The sequence below is a fragment of the Heptranchias perlo genome, chromosome 32 (assembly GCF_035084215.1).
Source record: "Heptranchias perlo isolate sHepPer1 chromosome 32, sHepPer1.hap1, whole genome shotgun sequence".
NCBI classification, from domain to species: domain Eukaryota; kingdom Metazoa; phylum Chordata; class Chondrichthyes; order Hexanchiformes; family Hexanchidae; genus Heptranchias; species Heptranchias perlo.
In genome coordinates this window covers 24,480,615-24,501,921 of record NC_090356.1, presented here as the reverse complement: position 1 = coordinate 24,501,921, position 21,307 = coordinate 24,480,615, and the positions used below count along the sequence as shown (strand labels likewise).

General features: G+C 41.6%; 1 protein-coding gene across 4 annotated transcripts in view; it reads right to left on the bottom strand.

Moving 5' to 3' along the window:
• The window catches only part of mtor (mechanistic target of rapamycin kinase), a 265,629-nt gene that overhangs the window by 12,297 nt on the left and 232,025 nt on the right, over positions 1-21,307 (bottom strand). For all 4 annotated transcript variants that reach the window (XM_067970643.1, XM_067970645.1, XM_067970644.1 and 1 more), the window contains 9 exons: positions 15,401-15,497; positions 14,123-14,221; positions 13,417-13,539; positions 12,287-12,469; positions 10,713-10,847; positions 8,908-9,082; positions 5,941-6,076; positions 3,544-3,691; positions 1,447-1,569 (listed from right to left, as the gene is read on the bottom strand). In XM_067970643.1, the coding sequence (XP_067826744.1) occupies positions 1,447-1,569; positions 3,544-3,691; positions 5,941-6,076; positions 8,908-9,082; positions 10,713-10,847; positions 12,287-12,469; positions 13,417-13,539; positions 14,123-14,221; positions 15,401-15,497 (1,219 nt within the window). The remainder of the gene's footprint in view (positions 1-1,446; positions 1,570-3,543; positions 3,692-5,940; positions 6,077-8,907; positions 9,083-10,712; positions 10,848-12,286; positions 12,470-13,416; positions 13,540-14,122; positions 14,222-15,400; positions 15,498-21,307) is intronic.

The following is a 21,307-nucleotide window of genomic DNA, read 5'->3' as shown; positions in this document are numbered from 1 at the left end:
TTAGATGAGCTCAAGTTTACAGAGGGTGGAAGATATGAGGCCAACCAGGAGACAATTGGAATAGTCGAATCTGGAGGAGACAATATCTTGTGTAGTGTGCAACATCTAAGAATTTTAAATGCTAATGCATGCATCTCAGAGATGGAGGGCAGGTCAAATGGAACATTTAATTCAACCAAATACTGGTTGTGTTGCATCAGCATTTACAGCTTATGTCAAACAAGTGTAGGATTATGTCTCATACTGCTGTATTTGTGGTACACTATGTAACAATGCCAAATTAAAAAATAAAAGAGTAAATTTTGCGAAGATGCACTCCGAGTGCAAAACCTCGTTTGACTTGGGGCACATGCTTTTCCAGTGATTAAACTTTGTGGAGCCTTGCAAAATTTACATATTATTTCAATAACTGTTGAATTACTCAAATCTGCCAACCGATTGTGAAGTCAAGGACCCTGAAACTATGCTGTGCACCCCCAGCAGAAAATGCTTCATGCGCTGCTCTGAAATTCCTTCATAAACTGCCAACTGACCATAGCGGACAGAGGAATTCAATATGAAAAGGTAATGTGTATGCACACTAGTGTTGCACAGCAAGGTTCTTTAAATTCTAGAAGAGAGAATCATATTCAATTATCAATACAAAAATTGTTGTTGAATCTGCACCAAAGTTCAGAGGTCAAATATTAGGTGCATACTCAATGTGTAGCATCTCCTTGAACACCCCATTCTCGACAGAGATAATGCAGGTCCGAGGTTTTTTTTCTCTCCAAGATTCAGTTTTACACCAAAGCTTAAAGAGAAATCTGTATTTCACTAAAAGCAGAAAAAGGGCTACATTAATCAGCTTCTGAAAAAGTTAGGTGAACATTTTGGATATGACCCTTCGCTAGAACCCTTCTAAATAAAGGGTCAAACCCAAAAAGTTCATCTTTCCTCTATAGGTGCTGATGGACCTGCTGCGTCTTTCCAGCACTTTTTGCTTTTGCTTGAGATTTCCAGCATTCGTAATTTTTTTATTCACCTCGACTATATTCTATTGCTTTGCCTCAGTTGTTGGTTGTTGAAAAGGGCGTTAATTTTACACTTACCGATGTCTCTTGGTCACCATGTGTAACAGAATGTGTTAAACAATTTACTAAAGATATTGAGCAGAGGATATCTTCATGAATGCACTTATAATGTTGCTACAAATACAGAACTCTTCCCCTGTCTACGGTGGGATAGATTTTCATCTTCATTGACTGGAATGAAAATTGGGTGGGTTCTACAACGTGTGGGCGATCTGGTGAAGATGCAAATCTACCCGTGTGTTTTAACGTTATTGTTTACAGACAACCTGGGAACAGGCATTCTGCGTAGAATGTGTCCTTGACAATGCAGCTGGGGACCGTGCGCTGTGGGTGGCAAAGCGGAGATTGTTCTGTATATTAAACAATGGTTCACCTCGGAGCTGGGACTCTTCAGCCACAGTAACTTGGCCAGGTCGTCTCCGGCTGTATTATTCACTGCATGTTCAAACACTTCAACCTTCTGCATCAGGGTGAGGTGATCGTAGTCTGGAGCCATCTGTTGGTTAAAAAACAAAACAGGCAGTGAAGTAATGGTTTCCCTGCATCAGATTGAACTGATTCTTTAACTGTTATTGAGTCAAAAATAATCATGCAAAAATAGTTTCTTATTAAATTTACTGTTAAAAATGAGGATGGGGAAGAAAGGGGGAGGCACAAGTAAGAGAGAAGAAAGCAACCAAACTGTGGAGAGCGTTGGGGGGGGGGGGGGGCAGAGAGCATTTCCGGGCGGGAAACCTGCAAGTATGGGCTTCCCGGATGTCCTGGTGATTTTGACGTCAGGGGGTCTTGTAAATTTTTTCAGCAAGTTCCCCGCACGACAGCCAGATTGACAGGCTGTCTGTCTGGCAGACGGGAAATCAGCCGGGGAGCGGATGCCAGTTAAGTTGGACATGGGGGTGGGGGGCGTTGGGGACGGACATCACGGGGGGGTTGGAGGCATTGGGATGCCATGGATAGATCAGGGGGCAGAGACTTCGGGGGAGGTCAGCAGATCACGTGTGTGGGATCGCAGCAGGTAAGCATGTTTTGCCTGGAGGAAACACTCCTGCTCCTACTAGCCCACAAGCAGTGCAATAAAGGCACTCACCTGCTGATCCGGCCCTTCTCGTCTTTTTTTATGTGGCGAGAATTAGAAGGCCTGGGAATCCTGGCCCCCACGAGTTAAAAATAAAAAAAGCTGTTAAAATGGAGGCACGCAGCCTCCTTAAATGATTTTACTGACCGACCTGCTTCCTACATAAGAACATAAGAAATAGGAGCAGGCATAGGCAATACAGCCCCTCGAGCCTGCTCTGTCATTCAATAAGATTATGGCTGATCTTCTACCTCAACTCCACTTTCCCGCCTATCTCCATATCCCTTGATTCCGTTAGTGACCAAATAGCCATCGATCTCAGTCTTGAATATTCTCATCCGCAGCCCTCTGGGGTAGAGAATTCCAAAGATTCACAACCCTCTGAGTGAAGAAATCTTTCCTCATCTTGGTCCTAAACGGCCAACCCCTTATCTTGAGACTACGACTTGAGAGCGGATTAGTCACCAGCCCCCTGACCTGCCTCCATTAAAACTGGAATTGGGCGGATTGGAGTCGAGTTTTACAATTTTTACCTTGCCACCTGTCCTTGTGGGTGAAATTGCCCACCTGATCTCAAGAAGAAAAAGGCTACAAATATCATCACAGAAAGCACTTTACTTCAGATTTCCAATTTTTTCTTCACCTCAAGTTAGAAGGCTGTATTCTTATGATTCCGTTTCTTTTTAGTCACTTCTTCGTAAACATATTAATTAAATTTCTTCCTTGACAATCACTGGGCCTAGTGCTTTGATTGCTGCTGACAAATGCACTCAAGTGATTGATAGATAGATAGATAGATATGGGGACTTGAACTGCTTGAAAATCTAGTGGCTACTGAACTAGAAATACAGGTTCAAAATTGCATCAAATCTTTTAAATACAACCAAACTAGATGCACATTACAGCACTTACAATATCGTACCGTGTAAATAAATTAGTGATTTTACGTAGCTGGTCTCCACATTCCCCTTTTAATGAGTTTGAGCAACTGGCATTCAAAACTCAGCTTCCAACCAACTGGATTTTAAGCTTCATCTGCTGACTGACTGACTGACTGCTATCAAGCTGCAGATCTTAACGGTCGATTTATTGTATTCAAAAGGTATTGTATTGAAAGTGCTTTAATGTGCGTCTAGTTTGGTTGTATGGAATAGATTCGTTGCCATTTCGAAGATGGCATTCTAGCTGAACAGGCACCAGCTCCTCATACTGTTCTGGTCCCCATGTCTATCCATCACATGGGTAAGTTTGGCAGTACCATTTAACCACATGGGCCAGTAATGTTCAAAGGAGAAATTAAATTTAAGTTTTTAGGGAAGAGTGAATAAAAGTAATATAAATCATATCTGACTTGAAAGCAAACATACATTTCAAATAAATTGCCCCAAGACCTACCCTCAGCATGATGCGGTGCTCAATGTTTAGCAGAATCTTTTTCTTCTCTCGGTAGTCTCGAATGAGCGCATGCAGTGTGTCGCAGTGTGGGACCCAGCCAATTAGACCAGAGTTTGTAGACAGAGGAATGACTGCATATCTCTGAATACTGGAGGGAAAAGCCCAAAATAATCGAGTGAAAGATCTAAATCGGCTGTTTTTTTTTTGAAAAACGTGCTTTAAAAATAAATACAATAAATGTTTTTTCTTCTTGAAGCAAATCAAGATGTTCAAAATTTAGTGCCTGTCAAATACAAGTTAATTACCCCCTTGTTGTCAGGGACATTTATCTATTGGTAAAATAGAGGAGCATGTTACTCATTTTCGATGAATGTATAAATTGACTAAAACTTCGAATGCCTCTTGAAATGCTTCAAACCTGACAGTCTAAAGATGCTTTTACATTATGGGAGAGCAGCACCATACATTAGCCTCCCAACTCTTTCAGGCACTGGGACAGGAACAGAGCTGGCAAATCCACCGGCAGGTTATAAGACCCATCAAACAAGTGAGGTCTGGAGCTGACCAGTTCTGGCTGAACCCCATATCAGCATCAGCAAGCAGGATATTGGAGAATAAGTGTTGCTTGATACCATTATTGACTCCTTCCATCAGTTGAGTGATGAGTGGGAGGAGGTTGTTAGGGCAGTAATTGGCCAGTTTAAATTTATCCTGTTTTTACTTGGACAGAATATACCTGGGCAATCTTCTACATTGTTGGGTAGAAGCCAGTGTCATAACTGCAGTGGAATAGCTTGGCTAGGGAAGCAGCTAGCTCTGAGTACGTGTCTTCAGCACCACCGCCAGGACGTTGTCATGGCTTATAGCCTTTGCCGTGTCCAGCACACTCAGCCACATCTTAGTGTCATGTAGAGCAAACCACACTGGTATCTATCATGCCAGGAAGCTTGAGAGGAGGCAGAGTAGGATCATTCACTCAGAACTTCTGGCTGAAGACACTTGCACTGCCCTGTCTCTTGCACTCGCATGCTGGGCTCCACCATGGTTGAGGATGGGAATGTTCATTGAGCCTATACCTGTTAGCTGTCTGGTTGTCCAACAACATTCTCAACTCAATGTGGTAAGGCTACTGAGCTTTGCTCTGATCTGATAATGCTGGGACCATTTAGCTGTCTATAGCTGCTGTTTTTGGTGTTTAGCACGTAGGTAGCCCTGTGTAGGTTGATATCTCAATCTAAGGTAAGCCTGGTGCTGCTCCTGGCATGACCTACACTCTGCATTGAACCAGGGTTGCCCTCCTAACTTGATGATGATCAAGAAGTGAGGGAAGTGCTAGGCCATTAGATTACAGTCTATGGTAATAATTCTGCTGCTGCTAATGGCCCACAGCTGGATGACCATTTTTGAACTGCTAGGTTTGTGTTCCGTCTGCTCCACTGAGCACACGTGGTAATGCCACACTACACAATGAAAGATAAGGCCGTGCAGTAGTCACTTCTGCCAATGCTTTTGTGGTCAGATGGTCAGCGACAGGTAGGTTGGTGAGGATGAGGCCAAGTAGGCTACTTCCTCCTCTTGGTTCCCTCACCACCTGATGCAGGCCCAATCTGACAGCTGTGTCCTTCAGGATTCGGCTAGCTCAGTCTGTGGCGGCACTAATGAGCAACTCTTGGTGGAGGATATTGAAGTTCCCCCACCAAGAGTACATTTTGTGTTCTTGCTTCTCTCTGAGCTTCCTCGAAGTAACGTCCAAATGGAGGAGTGTGAGGGGGGGGGGGGGGGGGGGTTAGGGTGTGGTAAGCAGTGATTAGTAGGAGGTTTCCTTGCCCATGTTTGACCTGAAGCCTCAAGACTTCATGGGGTTCGGAGTCAATGTTAAGGATTCCCAGGGCCCCTCCCACCTGAATGTATGTCACTTTGACCCCACCCCCGGTAGGTTTATCCTGCTGGTGGGACAGGACAAACCAAAGAATGCTGATGGGTGAGACTGGGATGTTGACTGGTGTATATGATTCTGTAAGTGCGACTATGTCAGGTTGTTACTTGACTAATCTGTGGGACAGCTCTCCCAACGTGGACACCAAGCCCCAGATGTTAATAAGGAAGAGATGGCTGGGTTGACTGGGCTGAGATTGCCGTAGTCTTATGCTGATTCATATTGAACTTTGTAACAATTGTTTACAACTGGGTAGATTGAACTGATGGCCTCTGGGTTACTCGTCCAGTACCATAACCACAAGGCTACCATACCCGTATAATCTGTTCACGTTCCGACAAATTATTTTGTTTGTCTGTCTGATCATTGTAATGATCATAATGGGGGAAGGGAAGCTTCAAACTCTATACTTATAGTATTGATTTTTAACAACGCATCTCTTAAATGTCACATTTTGGTACCCGAGGTTCTTCCGCAGAGATGCTGGGTCATTTGCCAGCAAAGTGTTCACCAATCCAAACAGCTGCATCACCCTCTCGTCCTGACGCAAGTCTTCATGACCCTTTAGTAAGAACATGAACTCGTGGCCATTACTTCCTACAGGGACACAGATAAAGCTCAGATAAAATTTGATTTGAAAAAAAAACACAACAGCCGCAAAGTTTTTTTTTTAAAGGTTTGTAGAGCACCAGTATTTGGACAGGCTAATAAATTGGACAAAACCTTCATATTGTGCTATTGCAGAACACGAACATCCAATAATTTTTATGGTCCTGGGCTGCAGTCTTATTTAGGAACATAGGAACAAGGAGTAGCCCATTTAGTCCCTTGAGCCTGTTCCGCCATTCAATGAGATCATGGCTGACCTGTGACCTAACTCCACATACCCGCCATAGCCCCATATCCCTTAATATCTCAGGTTAACAAAAATCTATCAATCTCAGATTTAAAATTAACAATTGAGCTAGCATCAACTGCTGTTTGCAGAAGAGAGTTCCAAACTTCTACCACCCTTTGCGTGTAGAAGTGTTTCCTAACTTCACTACAGAAAGTCCTGGCTCTAATTTCTAGGCTATGTCCCCTAGTCCTAGACTCCCCAACCAGCGGAAATAGTTTCTCTCTATCTACCCTATATCAGTTCCCCTTAATATCATGAAAACTTCGATCAAATCACCCTTTACTCTTCTAAATTCCAGGGAGTACAACCCGCATTTGTGCAATTTCTCCTTGTAATTTAACCCTTGGAGTCCAGGCATCATTCTAGTAAATCTATGCTACACTCCCTTCCAAGGCCAATATATCCTTCCTAAGGTGCGGTGCCCAGAACTCAACATAGTACTCCAGGTGTGGTCTAACCAGGGCTTTGTATAGCTGTAGCATAACTTCTACCCCCCTGTATTCTAGTCCTCTAGATATAAAGGCCAGCATTCCATTAGACTTTTTGATTATTTTCTGTACCTGTCCATGACATTTTAATGATCTATGTACATGGACCCCTAAGTCTCTTTGAACCTCCTGTGTTTTGAGCTTTTCACCATTTAGAAAGTACTCTGATCTATCCTATTTAGGTCCAAAATGGATGACCTCACATTTGCCTACGCTGAAATCTATTTAGAATCATAGAATAGTTGTAGCACAGAAGGAGGCTATTCAGCCTGTCGAGCCCGTGCCAGCTCTCTGTAAGAGCAACCCAATTAGTCCCACTCCCCTGTCCTTTCCCCATAGCCCTGCAGATTTTTTCCCTTCAAGTATTTATCCAATTCCCTTTTGAAAGCCACGATTGAATCTGCCTCCACCACCCTTTCAAGCAATGCATTCTAGATCACAACCACTCGCTGCGTAAAAATGTTTTTCCTCAAATCGTCTTTGGTTCTTTTACCAATCACCTTAAATCTGTGTCCTCTGGTTTTTGGCCCTTCCGCCAATGGAAAGTGTTTCTTTCTATCTACTCTGTCTAGACCCCTCATTATTTTATACACATCTATCAAATCTCCTCTCAACTTTCTCTGCTCGAAGAACAACCCCAGCTTCTCCATCTATCCATGTTACTGAAGTCTCTCATCCCTGGAACCATTCTAGTAACTCTTTTCTGTACCCTCTCTAAGGCCTTCACATCCTTCCTACAGTGCGGTGCCTAAAATTGGACACAATACTCCAGTTGTGGCTGAACCAGTGTTTTACAAAGGTTCATCATAACCTCCTTGCTTTTGTATTCTATGCCTCTATTTATAAAGCCCAGGATCCCATATGCCACAGTTTTGCCCATTCACTTAATCTACTAATATCTCTCTGTAAATTTATGCTTTCATGCTTACAATGCTGTCTATCTTCGTGTCATCGTCAAACTTGGACAGGTAGCTCTCTATCCCATCAAAGTCATTAATAAATATAGTGAATAGTTGAGACCCCAACACAAATCCTTGTGGGACACCACTAGTCACATTTATGTTTTTTTTGAAGGATATTTAATTAGCAGTAGCACCAATACTGATTGGCTTTTTGTATATAAAAGGTATAGTTTTGCTCTTGGTCAACCATGAGAAAAGTTCACTAACAGCTGTGCTGTTTCTGTTACTCAATTTCCTTTCAGTCTCAAGGCCCCAAAGTTGCATAATTCTGGCTTTGTGCACTGCATGGACATAGAAGTAAGGGTTTCAGCTCCAGGGACAATACAATGTAATGCTTCTTCAGCCAGCCCCTCTTTTCTTCTTCTTTCCATTTCCCACTCTACAATGTGTCAACCAGGCTTGGCCAAGCCTCATCCTCACTGTAGTTTGTTAAACTGGGTCCTATCACCTGAATAAAATTTAAGTACATGTTCCACGTGTCTCGTGGTAGAAATCGTTAATACAGATTGAGTATCTGCACCTTGCTATCAGGGCTGTGCTGTTCCAGCGCTTAGAGATTACAAAAAAGCTCATCTGGTAACCAATGCCTCTCTCATCTCTAACCTCCAAAGTCTCTCTTTCTCTGCTGTGAGATCTTTTTTGTCTCTCTCTCTTTATATTTTAATATACTGTGGTCAGTACTCCACTGAACTTTCCCCTCTTGTTCTTTATAAGCTCCAAATTTGTTGTCCTACACACTCTTCCTCTCATCTGCACACAGACTGTGTTGAAATTAAGTAATTGCACAGTCCTGAATTCAAACTAATTTTTACCAGGATCTGTGGACCTCCTCATCCCTTCCTTTTACAGTCTCCAGGTTTCTAATACCCAAGCTTGGTTTAATTTAATCACTACTTCCTGATTTACCTCATCTTTTTTATTTTTTTTAAACCTTACTGGTGTTCACCTCTTCATCAAGGTGTCACAATAAAAAGTAAAATACTAGATGATGGATAGTATCTGTTTTAAAACTATATCCACTTGGAAAGAAATACGCAAACTAATTAAAAACTGACAGTTTGTAGAGCGTGTTGTTCTTACCCATGATGGTTAGCTTCCTTGGTCGCTGTTTGGAGGTTATGACCTGAAGTGAGGGAGCTATTGACTGAATCCGGATGATTGGTTGGTTGGGATCATAGGTCCCTGGTACAGCCAATTCTAAGTCACGACACATCAGCAGCTTAGGCGATACATACTGGAGTTCAAGTGAGGTGAGCTGCAAAGAAATATAAAACACAGTTCGTTTCTATAACTGGTTAATCATTTTTGCTTAAATGAAGAGAGAGCAATTAACAATACAATTAAATACATGAACAAAAAGTCACACTTCCATTTTTCCCACAACATAATTTTGTCCTAGCATGTTTCAGTAAAAGCATCCAAAATGTCAATCACCTTGAAGTATTTACTTATCCTTCTGAAGACTGTTTTTCAGTGGCCCTGAATGTCTGTTTTGGGTGCACATAGCACCTGGAAATTGTACCGGCTGTGTTTTATTGCAAGTTTCCGCTAAAATGCATTAACATAATCACAAACGTAAAATCTTCCATGAATCAGTGCAATCCGGCAAATTAACAGAGCGTAATCATTTATTTTTTTTGCAATAAAAAATATTCATTGATGTTTTTAAGATGTATTTAAGAGTGATAACCTGGTGCAGTTTTATTAATACAGATGAAAATGGGTTTATTAGAAACAGCATTTTTAGTAAAAGTGTCCAGTCCTCCAACTGTGAATAACCTGATTTTAAATCACTGAAAATGACTTTAAAAAACAATACTGAAGCATTTACTACTTTCATTGGTGTACACTAGTCAGTTTTAGTAAATTAAATATTTTTTAATATTTAAAAATATTTAAACGGTGCCTACTAGTGCCTGTGCGCCTAAGAAAGCTAGGTTAATTTTAAACACCTCCTCAAATGCCATCCTCATTGTTTCAAGCCCGGGGCAGGGGGGGTGGGGGCCAGTTTTGTGGGCGGGACCGGCTTTAGACTGATTTTTTTTTCCAGCCAGCGCAAAACATCACGAAACTCGAATTACACTAGGCATAAATTACGTCCAGTGTAAATAGAAATTCCGCAATGTTTTGTACTGATTCGGATGGATTGCGCTGAAAAAGCCAGTGCAATCTAGTAGAAACTCTGGGCCATTATATTTTGTAATCATTGAGGTGAGTGATGTTGGCACTAGGGAATAGAATTCTTTCCCACTTTTTGTCACCTCGTGTCAGCATGGAGTAGTTTCAGATCAGATAGAGCACAGGTCAGATAGAGTAAATTCCAACAATGTTCCTCAACTCAATTTCAGAAAGTTATTAATTCCACTGCACCAATATGATGGTTCCATTTCTCACCATCCTTGTGGACTCTGACTGAGCGATTTCAATAGAATTATGGGTGGTTTTGATGCACAATGACTTTGCCTCTTTAACACAAACATATGTAAAAACAAAATAGTCAATTCTGCAGTTCATACATGTGCAATTGTAGAGGGTTGTAAATTACATAACAAACTTGCCATACTTTGAAATTTGTCTGAGTGTTCACAGCTTTGAAAACTGCTGCCCCATGATAATGTCATTCAATTACTGCAACATATCAGACCACACTTGCTAGATATTTATTTCAATTTTAAATGGATTTTTTTCTCTGACTAGTGTCCATTCCTGAAGTGTAAATATTCTTACTGTTTGGAACACATCGCAGATGGTTTATAAACCATAGGGAAATTTGTCACTATTGGTTTAACTCTGACTCAAACGTCATCACTTTGACAAGCATCTTTACAGTTAATGCTTTGCACAAGAATGTGAAAGTACTTCTTTTCTGAAACCAGAGCACCCACCTGTGGCAGCTGTTTTGAGATCCGTCGGAACACATGATAGTAGAGGTCCCAAGCTTGGGTTAGGTCCTTCACATTGCCTGATCTCATGTACTTTCGACACCATTCCTGAGCCTCCATTAAGTCCCTGCCGTATGCCTGTGAAAGGATAAATTCAGCAGCTTTGTCAGTTGCCTCCTGATTAAAGCAAGAATTCCTCCAAGAATGGACATTTTTGCCAAATATTTCTTCATTTTATATTATAATATTGCTGTTATGTTCTAAGAAAATTACTTTAGGTGAAAGAATACTTACAGGAGTTATAATTATTCATGAGGGAAACCTTGTAACTTAAGATGGAAAAATCCTCCATTTGTATTCTTTTTAAAAAGTTCAAAATACATCTGTTTCTGAAACATTCATTGATTTTCAGTTGACACAATTATGGACAGCATCAATTTTGCTATTACTCTCAGTGTAATTTCGAAGTGCAATTAGAATGTAATACTACAACAATAACCATTCACCACACTCACAATACATTGTGAGAATATAATGTAACAGTGAGTCATTCACTCTGTCCAGCTCAAGCCATTCTTCAAGGTGCGCTGTCGGGATATACTCAGCAATCTTCACATTCCTTCCTCCAGTCCCTGTACCAATCTCCATCCCAATAAATCAGGAATTTGCTCTTTTCTATCTTGAATGTATGTAATCAAGTCATTATTTCCTCCACTAGGTGGCAGGTAGCTCAGCTCCTCTAAATGTGAAGAAGTCGCTACCTAAACCACAATTAGCTTATTACCCTATAATCACATCTTGGTTCTCCTATCCTAGTCACATATAGAAACCCTCAAACACAATCACCTCTAACATTTCTTTCATTATTTAAAAACCTGTCATACATCTTCCCGTTACATTATCTAGTAATATATTATGGTAATTCAACAATACAAAGCCAGGAGGCATCCTTTATTGCTCTTCCTGTGCTCAGAGGTTCAACTGTAGCATTTTTTGTGCGTGTGTTTGAGAGAGTGAGTGAAGCGGCTGGCCAGCCACTAGTGTAACATTATTTTTAAAAAAAATTATGCTAGTATTTCTTTTGTTATGGAAAAGTTAAACCTATCAGGGAGATAATGATTTCAACAATAAGAGTATGTGACGAATAAACTCAGTCGTTATTGAATGATTTGTTTTCTAAATCTTTACCAAAAAAAATTGTCAAAAAGAAAAATAGAACCAAGCTGTTGGATTAAACAAATTTAAGAGAATGTGGAATAATTTTTGTAACCGCTGTAAGAAGAATGATGGAAGTGATGCCCTGGAATTTTTTTTTGTTTGTTTCTCTCAGAGGAGAGAAATTTGAGTTTTCTCCTCTTGGAAGTTTTTACTGTAGCTATTTGCCTTCCTCAGGCGATGAGATAAATTTGTGACTGTACTCGATCCTGTAGAAGGAAACAGCTTCATGGACTATCCCACCTTTTCTCTGTGTATTCTGTAATGTTATTGATTAGAGGCTTTTAATCATTAACAGAACTGTACACATTTGAAATGTAGTGAGTATAATTTCAGTGAAGGGTAGTGACTTCGGTCAGTACCTGGTTGAAGGAGGTTTCTTTGAGAGTTTGTGGACCCCGCTCCATCATGGCGTGTAAAGGTTCAAGAACAGCAAACATCCCTTTAACATTTCGCTCTCCAAAGTAAAGTCTCGATGCCTCCTCCAAGCCTTCATGCCACATTTCATGCCACAGAATAGCAACCCGGATAAGTTCCTCACTCACCTGAAATGTAGTAAAAGTATTCCATTTTTAGAATCTGTGACATTTCAAAGATACAAATACAATCAGTATAATCAATAACATTCAAAATGGCCTAAATAACATCCATGGCAGACAATGATTTGGTGTCAAGCTATGACAAGCTTTTGGCACCTTCCCTGCTGTATCTGAATATAGGAACATAAAAACTTCGCAAACACATCACATTACTGAGAAAAACATTCATTGTTCCGTTCAATTTCATTCCAGTTACACTACGAATCTGAGTTGTTCAATTTTACATATGATATAATACAGCATTTACTATATATTCTAGTGGTAGAACCTCAATAATGCTCCAACCTTTATTTTTATTATTAGTGGATCTCCTGTGGCATTGCACATGGTAAGCTGGAGAATATGGGCCGAGAAATTCGGTCACGAGGCGCTAAAAGGCCTCTGAAACCTCCAATATGGCGGGCAAGAAATGCACACACATTTCCGGCCAGAAGTGTGCCGCATGCCATATTGGATAAGGTGGTTACTTTGGCGTCAGGAGTGCATGTCGGGAACATTCAAAGGTGGAAGTAATTTATTTAAATTAGGGTCCTGCACTTCTTGCACTCATTTGTGGCCACATCTTGAGTACCCTGTACAATTCTGGTTGCCAAAGAACAACAAGAATGCCCAGGCAGTCCAGAAACCTGAGCTATTCCAGGAGTTACAGGTAAAGTGGTGGAATCGAAAACATTAGGAAAGTTCAACATACAGCTGGTGCCAGGGTGAGTTGGAGTACTAAAAGGATGAACTTAGTGCGCAAAATGGCTTTTTCTCTTTGAATTATGTTCCTATTAGATTTAAAGGATGGTTTTCAAATTTTGGCAAACAGCCGTTGGAAGTTAATCAATAGACTAAAACGTACAAATTTCCTCTCCAAACCCCTGCTAAATAAGATGCAGTTATCTGCTTACCATCATGGCCTGTTGTACCAGCGTGTTGCTATGCTCACACATATTCTTCAGGATCTTATTGGCTGCACTGTGACGAGCAGGTGTAGTGGACTTGGATGCTACAGTAAGTGGATAAATCAGAGCCTGCGGTTTAAGCAAAGGACACATCATTAAATATACTATATCAAAATGTTGAAAGGAAAATATAATCTTAAATACAGAACAGCACATCCTAGAATAGACAAAATGATAACTCATTAGTTTTAGTACAGGGTCATTATGCATCAAAGCACATGAAAACAGAAGGATTATCTTCTTCTGATAAGGCACTAAGGGTGCAATTCTCCCTCCCCAGCTGACCATAGGGGGAAATTTTACCTTCTGTTTGATGTTCACGTCATTCCTGCATCAAGCTACAATTAACGATATACTAAATTTCTTCAACCACAGGGAGGTTTGAGTAAGGTTAATATTAAATAGGTGAAATAAACATAAAAACCAAAACTTTTCCTCAGTATTGTTATGAATGCATCATACCTAATGATATTCTACTTCAAAGACACAATGAAGATGCACCAGGTGCAATATAACATTAGCACAGATTATTTTCTTAAATATCATTTGCTACCAGACAGATTAAGTGTAATGTTTGCATAAATGTAATGGCCAGGTTAAATTTTTAACTATTGTTTGGGAAGATAAAGACGACAATTGTTGCTATGGTTACCTGGGGGTGGTATCTACCAATGTCCGTCAGTAGCTGGTGAATAAGTCGACCCACTAAGGCACGTGGTGTGTCAATCCTTGCAATGAGCTGAGGGATTACCTGAAGAAAATTACCCAATATAAGTGAAACATTTTGTTCCAAAAATCTTTTACAGACAAGATGCACATCTTGAGGCTAAAATACAAAGATTTATTGTTGCCTTACTTTAAACATGTTTCCCTCCTGCACCCTCCCCATTTTAATTCCCTCTTCTGAAGGTGCTGACTATTGCTGGGGTACAGCTCCATGAGGGCCCCTAAACCAAACCTTGCCAAAGTGGCTTTTCTTCACCTGCGAGCTAGTGAGTGTTAGCAATCTACGTGGCCAGGAAGAACCTCATAGCTGAGTTCCTATCCTCACCCGACAGTCACATGCACTTCCCAGCACGAGTCACTGGTTAGCTATCACGACTGAGAACTCTGGTTGATTTTTCCCCTCCCTTACCCAGGGCTGATGAGGCTAATTGTAGCACTCATGCCGACTTCAGTTAACTCAGTACAGACCGAGGATTGAACTTGGAACCTTCGATGTAACTTAGTGCTACACGGATGATGCCTTTGTCCATTACGTCATCGCGGAAGTGTTATCGCTACCTTACTTAATAACGAGCTCCAAAATTCAAAGGTTGAATTATGCAATTCTAAAATTGTGCAACCATGTTAGAGAAGGCTACTGGTAAACATTCACCTGGAGATTACATTTATTTACATAACCTCCCACCACCTCCCCCCAAAAAATTACAAATTAGGGCTTTTCCCAAAATCTGCCAACTATGTGTTTTTATGAAGCATCACCATTTCACAACTGACATCTAAAGTCCAGCACTGCTTTCTTTCATTGGTATTGGGTTGTGCAGCTGTATGATAGCAGTACACACATAGAACTTGCAGATGTGGAAAATGCAAATGGAAGATAATTACTAGAATTAAAAATTACAATTGAACGATATTCAATTCATCAACAGATAAAGAGGAAACACAAGTGCTATATTTGCAGGTCCCTCAATGTGTGAAGGAGGAAGACAGGTTATTGTTTCAGTGGGAATCCTTCACAAGTGCTGTCTTTTCTTCTTCAAATGCTGTTGGATTTGCTGTGCATTAATAACAGTTTAATTCATTACCATAAACCATACCCTCTTATTCAGTACCATATTATTTTATCATGTGTACATACAGGTTAATAAAGAGGTTAAAGCACATCAACTAATGCCGCTGTCTGAGCAGTCAGCAGCTTGCGTACCTGCAGCCAGGTGTCAATCTGAATAGTTTTGATTCCCTCAACCAGAGCCTCGTTCACATCAGGCCAGTGTCCATAATCAAACCACAGCGTAAGAACTCTATAAAACAGGGAAGAGGTATTAACTATAGCTGAACTGCTTCACTTTTTAAACTATCTTACAAGCTGAAACAATTAAAGGGACACAATCTCTTGTTGGGTAGAGGAGCTGCTGGATGGTGCAGTACATTAGCATTGTTATTTGATTTCAGGTTTAAACTGAACCCAGACTGACTGGATGGAACCCTCCACTATTTGTTGGCTGTGAAGTTCTTGTGTGAAATGAGTTTGGACAGCGTCAATCCAGTCCCAATTGGGCATGGACCCAAAGTGCAAAACTGCCCACAGGTTGGCAATGTTGTTTAGAAAGACTATTGGTCGCTCGTATGGGAAGGGGAAAGTACATTGCTACAATAACTAATCACAGAACAAAGGTCACATAAATGCTGTTAGAAATTGTCAAAATCATTACCCTTTTCATTAAGCGTACTACCTCAAACCTGTCTTGAGCCCCATAGCCCTTGCATATCAGATTCTTCTATCACCCTGTAACCTTTTCCTTCATGCCACCACTGTTTGCCCAGATTATACAAACAGCAGTAGTATCTGCACTACGCTACACGTGGGGTTCTTTTCATTGGAACAGAGGGGTTAACAGGAAATCTGTAGAATCATAGAAATTTACAGCACAGAAGGCGGCCATTCAGCCCATTGTGTCTGTGCCAGCCGAAAAAGAACCAGTCTAATCCCACTTTCCAGCTCTTGGTCCATAGCCTTGTAGGTTACGGCACTCCAAGTGCACATCCAAGCACCTTTTAAATGTGATGAGGGTTTCTGCCTCTACCACCCTTCCAGGCAGTGGGTTCCAGACCCCTACCACATGCTGGGTGAAAAAATTTTTACTCAGCTTCCCTCTAATCCTTCTACCAATTGCTTTAAATCTACACCCCCTGGTTATTGGCCCTGTGCTAGGGGAAATAGGTCCTTCCTAGCCACTCTATCTAGGCCCCTGAAAATTTTATGTACCTCAATTAAATCTCCCCTCAACCTCCTCTGTTCCGAAGAAAACAACCCCAGCCTATCCAATCTTTCCTCATAGCTAAAATTCTCCAGTTCTGGCAACATCCTCGTAAATCTCCTCTGTACCCTCTCTAGTGCAATCACATCTTCCCTGTAATGTGGTGATCAGAACTGTATGCAGTATTCAAGCTGTGGCCTAACTAGTGTTTTATACAGTTTTAGCATAACCTCCCTACTCTTATATTCTATGCCTTGGCTAATAAAGGAAAGTATTCCGTATGCCTTCTTAACCACCTTATCTACCTGTCCTGCTACCTTCAGGGATCTATAGTCGTGCATTCCAAGGTCCCTCTCTTCCTCTACACTTCTCAGTATCCTCCCATTTATTGTGTATTCCCTTGCCTTGTTTGCCCTCCCCAAATGCATTACCTCACACTTCTCCGGACTGAATTTTATTTGTCACTTTTCTGCCCACTTGACTAGTCCAATTAAAATTTCCAGCTTTCCTCCTCACTATCAACCACACGGCCAATTTTTGTACCATTTGCAAACTTCTTAATCATGTCCCCTACATTTAAGTCTAAATCATTGATATATACCACAAAAGCAAGGGACCTAGTACTGTACAACCCCACCGGAAATAGTCTTCCAGTCACAAAAACACCCGTCAACCATTACCCTTTGCTTCCTGCCACTGAGCCAATTTTGAATCCAACTTGCTACTTTCCCTGGGATCCCATGGGCTTTTACTTTTCTGACCAGTCTGCCATGTGGGACCTTGTCAAAAGCCTTGCTAAAATCCATGTAGACTACATTAAACGCACTACTCTCATCGATCCTCCTCGTTACCGTCACAAAAAGTTAGTCAGACAAGACCGTCCCTTAACAAATCCATGCCTTTCTAAATGATGATTAATACTGACCCCAAGAATTGTTTCCAATAATTTGCCCACCACCAAGGTTAGGCTGACTGGCCCGTAATTACTCAGTCTATCCCTTTCTCCCTTTTTAAACAACGGTACAACGTTAGCAGTCCTCCAGTACCACGCCTGTAGCCAGAAAAGACTGGAAAATTATGGTCAGAGCCTCCGCAATTCCCTCTCTTGCTTCTTTTAAAATCCTGGTATACATTTCATCTGGGCCTGGAAATTTATCTACTTTTAAAGATGCTAATCCGCTTAATATTTCCTCCCTCACTATGTTTATCCCATCCAATATTTCACACTCCTCCTCAACTACAATGTCTGCATCATCCCCCTGTTTTGTGAAGACAGATGCAAAGAATTCATTAAGAACCATACCCACATCTTCCGCCTCCATACTGCCCCTCTTTACGCCATGTTTCAGTAATACCTGTGATATCATGCTTCCATGTGTCTATCTGTGCCCTCAGCTCATCTGCCTTATTGACTAGACTCCTTGCATTGAAGTATATACCATTAAGCACTGCCAAACTCTATTGTTGTCTATTATCTGACGTTTGCTTCCTCTCTTCCAAACTCGCTTACTAATTTTCTTTTTGGTCTCCAATAGGCCCTGCTCTTTCCTTAGTTATCCTCTTGCTCTTCATGTATTTATAAAACATCTTTTGGGTTTTCCTTGATTTTACTTGTCAATATTCTTTCATGCCCTCTCTTTGCTTTCTTAATTTCCTTTTTAATTTCACCCCTGCTCTTTCCATACTCAAGGCTTTGTGCAGTATTGAGTTCTCGGTATCTGACATAAGCTTCCCTTTTTTGCCTTATCCTACCCTGTATGCTCTGAACCCTCACTATCTCCTCCTTGAATACCTCCCGCTGTTCTGACACTGATTTACTTTCATTTGGCTGTTTCCAGTCCAGTTTTGCTAAATCACTTCTCAGCTAAGTAAAATTGGCCTTTCCAAAATTGAAAACTTTTACTTCTGTTCTATCTTTGTCCTTTTCCATAACAACTCTAAATCTAACCGAATTATGATCACTACCACCAAAATGCTCTCCCCTCCTGGTACTCCTTCCACCTGCCCAGCTTCATTCCCTAAAACTAAGTCCAGAACTACCCCCTCTCTTGTTGGGCTTGCTACGTACTGGCTAAAAAAGTTCTCCTGAATGCATTTTAAGAATTCTGCGCCCTCTGTACCTTTTACCCTGATTCTATCCCAGTTAATATTAGGGTAGCTGAAATCCCCTACTATTACTGCCCTATTGCTTTTGCACTTTTCAGAAATTTGCCTACATATTTGCTCTTCTATATCCCTCTGACTGTTTGGGGGTCTATAGTACACTCCCAGCAGTGTGATTGCCCCTTTTTTGTTCTTCAGCTTAACCCACATGGCCTCATTTGATAATCCTTGTAACATAACTTGCCTCCTCACTGCTGTAATTGTTTCTTCAACCAATATTGCTACCCCCCCTCCTTTTTTATCCCCCTCTCCATCTCGTCTGAACACCCAGTAACCAGGAATGTTGAGCTGCCATTCCTGCCCTTTTTTAGGCCATGTTTCAATAATACCTATGATAACATACTTCCACGTGTCTATCTGTGCCCTCAGCTCACCTGCCTTATTCACTAGCCTCCTTGCACTGAACTATATATTGGAGTCATACCTAGCACAAAGGAAGATGGTAGTGGTTGTTGGAGGCCAATCATCTCAGCCCCAGGGCATTGCTGCAGGAATTCCTCAGGGCAGTGTCCTAGGCACAACCATCTTCAGCTGCTTCATCAATGATCTTCCCTCCATCATAAGATCAGAAATGGGGATGTTCGCTGATGATTGCACAGTGTTCAGTCCCATTTGCAACCCCTCAAATAATGAAGCAGTCCGAGCCCGCATGCAGCAAGACCTGGACAACATTCAGGCTTGGGCTCATAAGTGGCAAGTAACATTCGCGCCAGATAAGTGCCAGGAAATGACCATCTCCAACAAGATAGAGTCTAACCACCTCCCCTTGACATTACCATCGCCGAATCCCCCACTATCAACATCCTGAGAATCACCATTGACCAGAAACTTAACTGGACCAGCCATATAAATAATGTGGCTACGAGAGCAGGTCAGAGGCTGGGTATTCTGCGGCGAGTGACTCACCTGACTCCCCAAAGCCTTTCCACCATCTGCAACGCACAAGTCATGAGTGTGATGGAATACTCTCCGCTTGCTTGGATGAGTGCAGCTCCAACAACACTCAAGAAGCTCGACACCATCCAGGACAAAGCAGCTCGCTTGATTGGTACTCCATCCACCACCCTAAACATTCACTCCCTTCACCACCGGCGCACAGTGGCTGCAGTGTGTACCATCCACAGGATGCACTGCAGCAACTCGCCAAGGCTTCTTCGACAGCTCCTCCCAAACCCGCGACCTCTACCACCTAGAAGGACAAGAGCAGCAGGCACATGGGAACACCACCACCTGCACGTTCCCCTCCAAGTCACACACCATCCCGACTTGGAAATATATCGCCGTTCCTTCATCATCGCTGGGTCAAAATCCTGGAACTCCCTTCCTAACAGCACTGTGGGAGAACCGTCACCACAGGGACTGCAGTGGTTCAAGAAGGCGGCTCACCACCACCTTCTCAAGGGCAATTAGGGATGGGCAATAAATGCCGGCCTCGCCAGCGATGCCCACATCCCATGAACGAATAAAAGAAAAATATTAAGCACTGCCAAACTCTTTTGTTGTCCATTATCTGACCTTTGTTTCCTTTGCCTTCCAAATCGCTTATTAATTTTCTGCCTTCCATTTCCAGCTCTGCTTCTCTCCCTTCTGAATCTACGCTCATTTCCCATCCCCCTGCCAAGCTAGTTTAAACCCTCCCCAACAGCAAACTCGCAAACCTCCTTGTGAGGATATTGGTCCCGGCCCTGCTGGGGTGCAATCCGTCCGGCTTGTACAGGTCCTACCTCCCCCAGAAACGGTCCCAATGCCCCAAGAATCTAAAGCCCTCCCTCCTACACCATCTCTCCAGCCACACATTCATCTGCACTATCCTCCTATTTCTATACTCACGAGCGCATGGCACCGGGGGTAATCCGGAGATTACTACCTTTGACGTCCTCCTTTTTAATCTGTTCAAAATAATGTTTTCAAAATTATGAAGGGTTTTGATATGGTAAATAGGGAAAAACTATTTCCTCCGGTCAGTGAATCAGTAACTGGGGGGCATAAATTTCAGACTGTCACCAAAAGAACAAAGAGAGAGGTCATGAGAATTTTTTTATACAAAGAGGGCTGTCCTACCCGAGACAGTAGTGGAAGCACAATTCATAATAAAAAAGAGAACTGGATAAATATTTGATTTTTTTAAAAAAATGCATGGGAAAAGGACAAGGGTATTAGACTAATTAGATAGTTCTGTCAGAGAGCAGTATAATGGGCTGAATGGCTGCCTTCTATGCTATACAATTCTGAGATACTATGTCACTGCTGTAGTGGGAAGACAGTGGAGAAATCTGCATTATGGATGAAAGTATACTTGAATTGAACGACATGTATTTACCCACATGGTGAATGAATTATAATGAATGTAAAAATAAATTGCTGGCCAAGTGCCTCCTTTCCTCAGCTGGCTGTGTGTACCTTCATTTACCGAGTTACAGGGTAGCATTTGTTGGAAGCCATGAGCAAGGTCATTCATTTGCTTTCTTGCTCAAGGAATTTATTTAACTACAGGTAACAAAATAATTGTCACCTGTTAAAACATATACCGTGAAAATTTACTCAGAAATGTATTCAACCATAGCAACATTTCACTGTAAATGCTTCCAAGTCGGTAACATTTGGAGAACAGGTGACCTGTTCTCAACTGAACGATTAAGAGAAGTCACTAGGTGTCACCCTTTCCTTATATAAACCTGTCTTGCAAATGA